Source organism: Oreochromis aureus, linkage group 18 (assembly GCF_013358895.1).
Source record: "Oreochromis aureus strain Israel breed Guangdong linkage group 18, ZZ_aureus, whole genome shotgun sequence".
NCBI lineage: Eukaryota > Metazoa > Chordata > Actinopteri > Cichliformes > Cichlidae > Oreochromis > Oreochromis aureus.
Genome location: NC_052959.1, coordinates 11,967,500 through 11,979,743, shown reverse-complemented (window position 1 = coordinate 11,979,743; position 12,244 = coordinate 11,967,500). Strand labels below are relative to the sequence as shown.

Genomic DNA, 12,244 nt, shown 5'->3' with positions numbered 1-12,244 from the left:
ATCTGGAGTGAGAAGACAAGGTAACCACGCTTTGTGATAGATGAGAGCACTTATTTAAAAGAAAATCTGACTCCATAATTTCTTTCAGTTCATGTCATGTTTTCTCTCATATTTACCATGGATCACTTTCATTTTGCCATTTAATCTACTGCAAGGACTCATAGGCAGCATGTTTTTGGATAGACAAACACAAGTTGGCACTGAAACGTACATTTGTTCCTTTCTGAGAGTGCAAAACAGAAAAAGACAGTAAGCAACTGAGGAAATGTTAAGAACTGCCTCGAGCAAAAACACTCTCAGTGTTTATTTCATTTCTAGCCTCTATTTTTCAAATGCCTTCATTTGAGAGCTCAGCTGGACTTTGTCCGCTTTAGGTGCTCCCTTCATCTCTCTAAATGTAAATTTCTTTGCACTCTGTGTGTGCTCGGGCCGGAGGGTGAGGGATAGCAGGAGTATATATGTGTGTGTGTGTGTGAGAAAAAGGCTTCTTAATGCTTCTTATTGAGCACTTTGCATACATGGTGAGTGCACTACATAATGTACTAACAGCTTGTTTCTTCCATCTTTCTATTTACCACTTCCTGTCACTCCACACATATCGCTTGTCTGTTCTCTTCTGCTTCTCCAATTCCTGCCTTCAGTTCATAAAAAAAAGTCTGTTCACATCAGCGATAAGGTAGAATTTAAATTATTTACAGGTATCATATTGCTTCATTCATCAAGTAAGAGCTCCTGGAGATACAGGGGAAAGATAAAGATAAAGACAGGCAGATTTCAAACATTATGCTGAAAAGCAGACCTTTCACTTTAAGCATCTGACATGTTTTTGCATTGATCTTATTTAATCTCGAGCCTCATATCTTTCTTTGTGTGGATTGTTTTTGGTGTATCACTAACACAAATCAGATCTTTATTAGATATCAGATATTTTTCTTTTTTTAATATAGTTTGGCAAAACTTTTCAAAGTAGAAACTGATGGTTTAGAAGTTTTAGATAATCACACTTTGCTTTGTAACTTGTGGAAAACTTGGCAACTCTGTATTCTTTTAATTGGACAGTTTTTTTTTCAGTGAGTGTTCTGCATAGAAGTTTGCTAGATTTGCCCTTTCACAGAAAACTGCATGTTTTTTTATGCGCATGCCATTGCGCATGTTAGCAAAGCTCGTTTCTTTTCTTCCTTTCTTTTGCTTTGTGCCATTTATTTATTTATTTCACTACCCTTGTCATTCCCACGGTGACACATAATACGCTGGCATCAAAAGTGCGGTGCTGCATCTGTGTCAGAAAAGAGATGATCAGAGGAGAGGGGTGCGAAAAGGAACAAAAGAGATGAAAAGGGAAAGAGAAGGGAACTGGAAGTTATGACGGATGGATGAGGTGGAGGTGGGGAAAACAGGGGAGGGGGAAAAATAGTTCAGACAGAAGGGCATAGAACGGGCCGGATGAGAAGTAGAGAAAAGGAGGGCTCTGGGGGAAAAACTAGACTTCCTAAAATTATCCAGTGAATGTTTGAAGAGAACGACAACAACAGCAACAACACAACTTCCAGCATCCACGGTTATTTTACCCAGTACTACAGTTATCATGTCCATCACACAAGCTAAAATACTAATAAATCTGATCAGACAAAAGGTTAGTTTTCACTTGAAACAGATGAAAACCCCATCATATATATTTATAAGATTTTAAGGAAGTCCCCACATCCAAAACCTCTCCAGTATATCGAAATAAACTTGACCTTATTAAAGGGCTCCTCAGCAGCCAGCACAACGTCCTCATTATTCTGTCGATGTCAGCAGATCTAAAAAGCACTAATGCTGTCTGTGAAACTTTGCTTTGGTGTCCTCCTCAGAAAAGGTGCGCAATAATTCATTCCGGTTCACACAACCTTTAACCTCTGTTTGGCCCAAAAATAAAAGATTCGAGGCCGCCGCTTTCCTCGTTAGCAGCTGGTCTAACGCAGAGCTGGCAGCATCTAATTGTTTTGCCAGAGATGTTCTGGGTGAAAAACCTCAATTGAGTCTGTGCTGAATTGAGGCTGTGCAATATTTTCTAGGTCCAAGTGGCTCTTAAGATCTTCCTTCTTCTGTGCTGATGTGTAGGATGTAATAGCCTCTCGTAAATACACCGTGGCAGATCTCCACAAGATAGACTGGCTTATCTCCAGCGTTTTATCCTCAGCAATAAAACACTGCCGCTGCTGCTGCATGGTAATATTCTCTACAAAGGAAATAAGGCTGAGTAAGGTAAGGCTTAGTCACCACGGTCTCCAAGATCAACCTTTGTCAGAAGAGAAGACCTACTCTATACTGTGCTAGAGAAATGACTAGAAAGAGGATACTGTCTGTGCAGTCCTTGAATCTATGCAAAACAATTAAGGACATAATCTCAGGCAACACACGTATTTTTCTCTCTAATTGATGGAGCGCACTAAGTGGGGTTTTTTTTTAATCGGATTATTTAAAAAAGCTGAAGCTTTGAATGCTGGGAAATGACAGTCACATTGTAACAAAGCCTTTTATTTTTTGCACACAATGTGTTGGTCTTTCTGATTAAATTAAAAAATAAAACAATTGTTTACTAAAATTTCCTTCCTGTTAGACTGCTTCACAGCAGCTATTGGTTTGGATTAGCAGGAAAAAAAGAGAAACTAATTTTGTTAATGATGGCTTTATGCCATCAAGGTTCCCAGTAAGCCTTGACAGTGAGCCAGTATTTAAAAAACCCTTGGCTAACTCAGCTAAATGGAAGACATTGACCCCGTGTTTTTCCTGCAGTGGCATGCCCAAATGTTCTGTATAAAGTGAAAAATGTAAAACAAGCTAACTGAGCAAGCACAAAAAGTCCTGACAGAAATAGTGAAAGCACCTGTGTGAGTGTGTCAATAATGTAAATAAGCTTTGAGGTTAAAATATTCAAAGTGTGTCATACCTAAAAGCCAAAATCAGCACTTTTACTTGCACATTCCCTCTGCAAACAGTAGTGCATATGAATTCAAAAGGGTTTCATGGAGGAAAACGACAAAAAAAGATGTTCTGTGGAGGTTGCTAAAGTGATTTTTGAATCATTGGACTGTTTGTCTGTCCTCCGTGTCTTCTGTATGTCCTGTTTCTTATGTTTCTTTCATTCAGGGTGAAAAATATAATGTAAGTTTTTTATTTTTATTGGTAGTAGGAAAGGAAAAATTAGCAAAAATAACAACTGCCAGGTAACCGACCTGGAAAATATTTTCCAAAAATGCCCCAATTTAGCCTGGTAGGAAATCCCAAAAGTTAAGAAAAGTGTAAATGCATTTTTAACTTCCATGTTAGTGCAGACGTGATGTTTATATCTCTGCACTTCAGCCTCTGTCTCTCCCATTTTCTCTCTTTCTGTTGTGGGAATGCTCTGATGATAGCATCCATCCTAAACAGGTCTGCAACCTGCCCGAGGACCAGCTCATTAAACTGTTTCAGCATTCATTGTCTCGTTACTTTGATGCAGAGGAGAAGTACTTTCAAGCTCACACTAACTAATATGTCATCAGACAAGCAATGCGTATACAAACATGGCTCTGCAACAGAGAATTGCTGATGGTATCTGCTAATGATGTGTGTGTGTGTGTGTGTGTGCATTTAAATATGTGAGCATGATTTATTTTAGACAGTTTAGACAGTCAGCTGCATAAACAAAGTCAGTGAGAGATTGGATTCAGAAGCTAATCTTTCTTGGATGAAGTAGTCGAGTATATGTGCAAATAAATTGTCGCACTGAAGCTAGTCGAGAAAGTTGATCTGTAACAAAATGACTTGTGATCTTTCTTGTGTCATTTTTTAGTTTTCAGGTTCAGGTTTCAGATTCAGTTTTACATTCTTTGGTGCTGAGATATTTCTCAAATACAGTCTGATTATGCGTGTGCTATTTATTTTTCAAGCATGCAGTCACTGTGCATGCGTTCGAAAACTTGCATATAAAAATAGATGTTATTCCTTTTTATTTCTCTTTGGAAACCACTCCATCAGTTATTATAATCAAAAGCAGAGAAAAGCAACAGGAACACACAACACAGCATATTTCCACACAGCCTTACAGCAATTTTTTTTTCGTAGTTTGTCTGGAAATGGAGAGTTGCCGAAGGGATTTCATGTCTGTGCTGTGGTTCAGTCTGCTACTTTGACCTGAAATATGAATTCAATAATGAATGGATCAGCATAAAATGTATTGCAGATATCCATCTGTTCTCCCCGAGGATGAATCCTTGACTATAGTGTTACCAGGATTTAGGTTTACTAGTGAGTTTTGTTACTCATTTAGAATTATTTGCAAACTAATGCCATTTTCATGATCCTTAGCTTTACTAATCTGTGACGAAGCCACTAAAACAATCCTGATAAACTGCATGTTTGCATCTTTGCATCTGCTACGTGGCATTGATATTTCTACAGAAATATACAGTCTGTAGGCAAGACGCAAAATTTTGTACCAGAAATCAGATTTCTGTTTGTCGTCTGCTTGTAGTCTGAGCAGTATCGACCAATCACGTTTAAGCGAAAGCAAAAGGGAAACATGTAAGCTAAAATTCAATAACAAAACTAACATCATTTGAGCATGTTTTTTCCCCTTTAAATCTGTCTCTAGTCAAACTGTAATCATTGACAAGAGTATAGAAAAGAGCCTTGATAGGACACAATAGAAGCCAGTGGCAGAAGGCAGTGGCCATTGCACCCAGAGGGTAAGTCATCTGGTGTCCCAAACTGTGCTTTTATAAGCTCCACATAGTCACAGCTCTAGGAAAATGCAGTATAATGCCATATAAGTGGAGACAGTCACCCACATAAACAGTGCCGATAATTGTAGAGGCATGCACTCACCTCTGCAGGCAGTCAGCCAACCAGCGGCTAAATGAAAGTGGCAATTCATTCTGCCTGTCTAGTCAAGTACCCATGCAAATCCTGAATACGAGATGATGAAACTAAAATACACTGTCATTGTTAATAACACACGGGTGACTTGCCAGAATATTTCACTTAATGTACAGTAAACGAAGGTTAAAAAAGAAGAAAAGAGGCATGACGTGAGGAATGTCATGCTACCAAAATGTAGGTTGTGATGACTACATCCAAATAAAACTCATCTTGAACCATCACATTTGAAGGTGGTTTTAAAAAGTGAGGTCTAGTGGGTAGGAGGGGTTTCTGGGCTCTCCTTTCTGTCAGCATATCATGTTATGAAAGCTAAATCCCTCGAGATTCTTGGTTGCTCCAACAAAGGTTTGGTCTACATTAGTTTATATGAAAACTTAAGCAGAAATTTATTCTCCGTGTCTGTGTGTTTGGCCACTTGGCCTTAATGAGAAATTCTCCGTCCACCTGTCATGTTTTCTCTTCGTATCTGAAATTAGCAGATATTTTTCTGCTCCATGCAAACCAATCTTTTACTCCAACTTTAACCAAATCCTGCCCACCACACTGATTAAACTAAAACAGTCTGACCTTTTCTTGTCTGAATACCTTTGAAATTATATTTACCTCAAGTGCCCAGAAATAATAACCTTTAAAAGAAAGTGCAGTTTCATTTGGGAATATTTATTTTAGAAAACAGCCACTGTGGCCTCATTATTTGTGAAAGAAGTTGTTCAGGACCACATGCAGTGCTGTTTGTACCATTATTGCTTTGGGCCGTAAACTATACTTGTACTCCCCCATTTAACAGCATAAAACATGAAACTTTGTTTTGTTCTCATTTCTATAGCTGTTTACTCTGTTCAGCACTGTGCGGGACGGCAGGTTGTCCTAACATGCACTAAGAGAAAATGCCAGAGTCTTGTCACGATAAAATATGCTAAGAACGTATTGATATTTTAATTACAGCTGTGACTTTTCTTGGAAGCATTGCAGTGGTCTTCAAGGTTGAAGCCATTTTTTGAATTCACTGGTGTATTGTCATTTTTAAGGCCTCTGTAAAAATTAGATTTCATTAGATGGCCTCTAACAGCTCCAAAATAAAAGCAGCGTTCTCTCCGATGTGTAAATAAGAAGCCACTTGATACCAAGTTCACCATATTGACTTAAAAGAAAACATTATTTCATTGTTGTTTTTAAAGCTGGTTGCTGCTGCTAAAAAACACGAGTCATTGCATGTTTTATTTGGAAGCTCCATCTGTGTAGTATAAACACATACTGGCTTCTTCCCCTCGTCCAGTTCAGGGTCACTATTGGGCCCAGCTGTCACATGGCGACAGGCAGGAATAACATACAGAGACATCCAACCATTCACATCTACATCCAGTGTTTGATCACCTGTTAAGCAGACCTGCATGTCTTTGAACCGTGCACGTGAAGAGAACCCATGTAGCATGTAAACGCCACACAGAAAGGCTAAAGCGAGAGAACAGGCTCTGACTTTATAAGTTCTCCAAATGATCGAGAATGTTTGTGAAGGTTGATAAAAGTTGTGTGGCACACGACTCTTTCTACAGCTGTGTTTGTCACTCACCGTGTGCCTTTAATGAACAGCTCATTAGACAGAAACCTCATTAGCGGTCTGACGACAGGGAGCAAATGATCCGGGGAAAAGAAGAGGAATTTGATGCGTCTCATTTATTGGAGGTAGAAAGGCAGGGCGCATTCAAGGATGCGCTTTTGGGTTTGGAGTAAACATCATCATGTTCATAACAGCAGCCCTATAAACATAATCCCCCATGGCAATACGCTCCATAATAATACTAATAATAATAAAAAAAACCTAAAAAAGACGTGTAATTGCTTCAGTAATGTATTTTTAAAGCTGCCCCTTTTTCATTTCTGTTTTAATCGGGCCTGTTGTCTTGTTTGAGTGCGTACTAAGAGGACATATAAATTACTGGCAGCATAGCGATATGACAGTTTTTCTCTGTGCTTTACAGATCTGTGACAAGGAATGGCACTATTATGTAATCAACGTGGAATTTCCTGCAGTGACTCTTTTTGTGGATGGCGTGACTTACGAACCCTACCTGGTGACGGATGACTGGCCGATCCACGCTTCGAAGATCGATACGCAGCTGACCGTGGGCGCCTGCTGGCAAGGTCAGTGTGTGTGTGTGTGTTTACCACACATGAGAATAGAAAGACAGCCATTTTTAATGCTTTATTTAAAAGCACCGGGGTTAATTAATTGTTTCAAGGCTGCATACATCCTTTTAATGAGAGAAATAAAACCAAGAAATGATATGTTGTTTTGATTTTTTGGCTTAGTCTTGCCTTTAACATAGTGCTGTGTGCATACATGTATCAAGGTAAGAAATACATAACATTTTCTGGTTTGTTCTCCCTTTAAGTTTCTCAAGAGTAGTTTTATGAAAATATTAAACTGTGATTTTGAGCGTCCTGTTGCATGCTCAATAATTTTTTGATTGTATTTTGCTGAATAAATTGAATTTGTCACACTATATCACCGTAAAGCAGGAAATTGGCTACCAGTATTTTGATACTATGTAATACTCAACATGTGACATAATTACCCTGTGCAGGAACGCTATTGAAAGCAATACATTTCACAGTATGTGCATTGCATAATGAAATGCATTATGCTCCAAGAAACCGAATAGTCTCTCCGAAAACTGCAGGTGCAGCAGTCAGAAACATGTTTTCTTTTAATGTGCGGTTGTTACCAGCCTGAAAAATGCTGACAACATATCATAAGCGTAAAGAAACCGCATCAACAAAAAGGCAGAGCAGCCCAGAGATGTTTAAAATTACATTTGAATCACAAAGGGAGAGAGCGAGAAAGAAGGCGACTCCCCGTTAAAATAAATAAAGAGGCTAACATTTACATCCCCGGCCTGCGAGCTGTTTCCTGTGGCACAAGCCGAGCGGGTATCAAACAGGAAATTCTGCGCCGTCGTTTCCAGCGACAGGGAACGGGAGCGTGCAGAGATCGCGTTGGACTGAATAAAAGCTACCCTGCTGTCATGTTTATTACTTGAATAATTACAAAAATAAAGTGCTTCATATGAGAAAGAGACAGTAGTGATCCTTCTTCTTGCTGCCTGCCTAAATCACATTCATAACCCTTGCCAGCATCATCCAACGCTTCAATCCTGATGGCATTTTGGTTGCTGCTTAAATTTCGTTTCATCCTGTGCCTGATTGCAATTTTCTTTCTGTCGTCATCATTTTCTTCCTTGCTTCATACAGCCCTCTCTTGCCGCCTCTTTCCATGAATCTCTGATTGTGAGAGAAAGCCCTGAAGGAAGGATTAGCTAGAGTGAATGGAGGACAACTTTGCCAGCTATTACATCCCAATGAAGCCGCTTTAAGCTTCACTAAGCCGCAACTGATAACTTTGCAGGCCATTAGCGAGCAAGATTGCCTTTCAGAGTCTCTCATTTCTCCATCCTCCCTTTCACCACAATCAACAACATAATGATGAGACATGTGGAATAAAAAGGCATTTAGACTGTACTTTTCACTGCCCCGAGAGCAAAAAGAAGATGCGTGTTGTTTTCTTTACAAGGTTAACCCCAGAGAACGGTTCGGCTGTTGTTGGGTCTAAACAGTTTTCTGTGGCATTAATTTGTCGTTGAGCTTGAAAATGTGAGTTCGCCGTCCCATTTCATTTCATCTGCCACACGGCCGTGGGTGTGGACTTTTTTAAGCAGCCCTCACAGTATTCAGAAATTTTAGCAAAGAAGAAGCTTTAAAAAGAGCGTGGGGTGATTTTATGTGGGAAATGAAAGGCATCAATCAAAAGAAAGCAGCATAATGTACTCCTTTTGAAATCCTTTGAGAAGGCAGCAAAGAAACATGTATTCTTGGACTGGAGGTAATCCACCAGACCTTTCTCGTTTTGACTTGTCATAATAGGAAACGCGCAGTTGTAACTAATAACATTAATTATGGCTCTGCTCTTTCAAGGTGTCGCAGTAATGGCAGCGAAGCAGCGGGAGCAAAACACGAGTGAATGAAACGCGTGCGGTTACTGGTGTGATTACTGTGTGTGCCTTTCAAGAGAAAGTTGAGTAGGAAAACACAGTCAAACAAGTTCCAGTTTTTTGAAATATTCAAACATTTTCTAATGTTGATACGCATGTATTGACCTAGAGCACGTTAATGAGTCAGTTTACCCAAATAAAATGGAAGAGAATCACAATGAAAACAAGAATGGTTGTAACCTTGAGACAGGAATGAAACATATTTGCTCGTACTTAAAAGCATCAGTTCAAGGGCAAATGTGTAATTTAATGTAGAGTATGTCTTTGCAATCTGGAGATCTCTCCAGATGATTTAAAAAAAAATGTTTTCTGAATGATCCTGCTTACTGTTTCCAAAATGTCACAACTCATGTATCCAAGGTCTGCTAGTTATAGTACCTGGCATTGTACTCTTCTCTTTTTTATTTCGTTTTGATTGATTGTGCAAATCTATGTAAAATAGATGCATGTTGAGATGTCATTTTGCAGGAAAACATGTCTTGGCGATGAAAAACCTTTACACAGGTAGAAAGAAAGGTAGATGATGGACAGGCAAATTAGGGCCTTTTCTGCTCCCACTTATACCAACCTGTGTTCCAAAATGCACAGTCCTCACCATGTCTGCTCTGAGTGTATGGGTATAAGAAATGTACTATAAGGAAAACAAGAGTCCACCTATATATATGGAAAATAAACTTAGATTGCATTTTGTATGTGAAGGAACACTGTGTGACTGTAGACACAGATTGTGATATATCTACTAAGTGTCACAAAACTATAAAAACATAGCAAAAGAAGAAGTGGCAGGCCTAAAAAACTATCTTCAAGAGATGACCAGTATCTGAAAGTCATATCCCTGAGAAACAGGGGGGAGGGCAATCCAATAAAAGACCTGACACAGTACCTGAGAGATACAGTACATCTGGCCCTTCAGCTCATCCGTCTGCTGTTCACTGAAGCCTCATCAGAAATGGTCTCAGTGGTAGAGTGGCTGTCAAGAAGCCGTACTTAAGGAAAGGAAATGGAGAAAAGGCTGAAGTATGCCGGATTACACAAGAACTGGACTGAAAATCAGTGGAAACGGGTCTTATGGAGTGAATGAATCCAAATTTGTCATTTTTGGCTCAAAATGTGAGTCTGAGTGTCTACAGCTATCTGTAAAACATGGTGGAAGCTCTGTTGTGGTTTGGGGCCATTTCAGCCAGTGGTGCTGAGAAAAGTATCATCAAATTTTGATCCATCTTGAAGCCATCTGATTATTAACAACTTCTTTCACACCGAAATACACACAAAATGTGCATGGCAACAGGTCTTACAGAGCGATTAACCCAAAGTGAAATATTTCATTAAATTGTCAGAAGAGAGCTACAACAATAAGTGTCCACAGCAGTCTGTGAAGCACGATGGAGGCTCTGTCATGGTTTGGGGCTTCATTTCAGCCAACAGTGTTGGAGATCTTATCAAAATTGATACGATCACAGCAAATTAGGGCCAGATTTTGATCCACCGTTTGGAAAGCATCTGATTGGCAAAAGTTAAATTTTTCACCATGACAATGCCCAATGATCCCACACTCTGCCAGTACAGTAAAAACATACTTATGGATTATTATCAGTCATACATTGGCCTCCCTAGAGCTCAGATCTCAACGTTATTGAAGCAGAGTCCAATCAGCCAACATCCAAAACAGAGCTTTGAATATTCTTCAAGAAGCCTGGACAACTATTCCTGAACACTACTTAAAGACATTAAGAGAACACTTGACTAAGAGAGTTCAGGCTGTGTTGATGAATAAAAGTGGTCATATCAAATACTGATTTTCAATTTTGTTAGAATTGCACAAACTCTGTTTTATGTCTGATATACTGTATCCACGTGTTTGTTTGCAAATCGCTCCACATGTTGTCCATTTTCCATTTGCAAAATGTAAAGAAATGAGAGGTGGATCAAGATTTTTGCATGTAGTTTTTGTATTCTTTCATGTGAAATAGTGTAGAATTATGATAACTGGGGAATAATTTTAAGTGATCTATGTCATCTATAAAAAGTTCAACGCTAATGATTCAACCTGTTTGTTTTTAGACTAAAGTCTGAGGTAGTACAGCACACAGACATATAACACATCGAGATCAATCAAAGGTTTATTGATTTGGTTGTCGTTAGGTTAATTGAAACAAAATCTATAAGTTTAAGCATGTCTGCTTTCATTTCACTTATTCAACTAATCTTCTTCCTTCAAAGTTAAAGTCAGGAAATCATGTCATACAGACCTCCTCTTACAGATACCAACAATACATTTTCTGTTACGATATGTGATGCAGGAACTGCTGCTGAGCATTCTCTCTCAGCTCCACATGTATACACCCTTGTATGATTCACACTGACTGAGCTGAGGGAGTAGATGCCTGCAGCCCTGTGCAGGCCATCTAGTTCTGAATATCATCTGCAGTGTCTGTCTACAATTCCCCCGAGCGCCTCTGTACAGAATAGCTCTGTCCCAGGAGAACCTCCTAGCTCTGCTAAACGAGCGAGCAACTTTAAATAACAAAACTGCTGAGTCAGTATTCTGCAATGCTAAAAAGTTATATTCAGTTGAAAACGAAAAGATGGGAAAGCACTGAATAAGAAGCACCAGTAGAGGACCACTTGATACATACACTGCTGTTTTTGTCTGGGTTAATAAACAAGTTAAGTAATTTTCCCAGATAAAATAAAATCAATATGTTTCAGTAAAAATAATAGTGATCAAATTCTAAAACTGGAAATATAATTCAATTAAAGACTGTGTAAATATTTCATTGCTACTATGACATACTTGTTCGTGACACTCGGTATATTATGAACTACAAATACAGAGCGACATCCACCATTTTTGCATTACTCTAAGAGGAGCTGTCACCTTTTATGAGAATTTTCAAACGTGTAAGCCTTAACTGGCCTGAAAGACTCAGGCAGGAAGTAATTTACCTTAAGGGGGGGTTAGACCTGTATGGAAATTACACCTGTCATGAGAAGTGGTAAAATTGTACCACGGGGCAGAGCTGACAGGAAAATCTGCTACGCTCTCCATATGAAAAAAGTGCACTCTTAAGAAGATGTCAGGGCTTGACAGACCTCCACAGCCTGTACTGCTGTGATACCTTTTACACAGAGGACTGTGCCAAGGTGTTGGCTTCCACTTACTGGTTTTATTTAGCTTATATGAATGGTTAGTTTGTATTTCCCACCGGCTGTGGCAGTTGCAGAACATTTTAGGTCAAACTCGCACTACCATCTGTCAAAGTCATAAATCCAATGTGACAACCTGTCAA

At 39.2% G+C, this 12,244-nt stretch overlaps 1 protein-coding gene across 1 annotated transcript in view; it reads left to right on the top strand.

Moving 5' to 3' along the window:
• Positions 1–12,244, top strand: part of clstn2a (calsyntenin 2a) — a 147,370-nt gene that overhangs the window by 123,906 nt on the left and 11,220 nt on the right. The window contains 1 exon segment of the mRNA XM_039601681.1: positions 6,885–7,047. Within this exon segment, the coding sequence (XP_039457615.1) occupies positions 6,885–7,047 (163 nt within the window).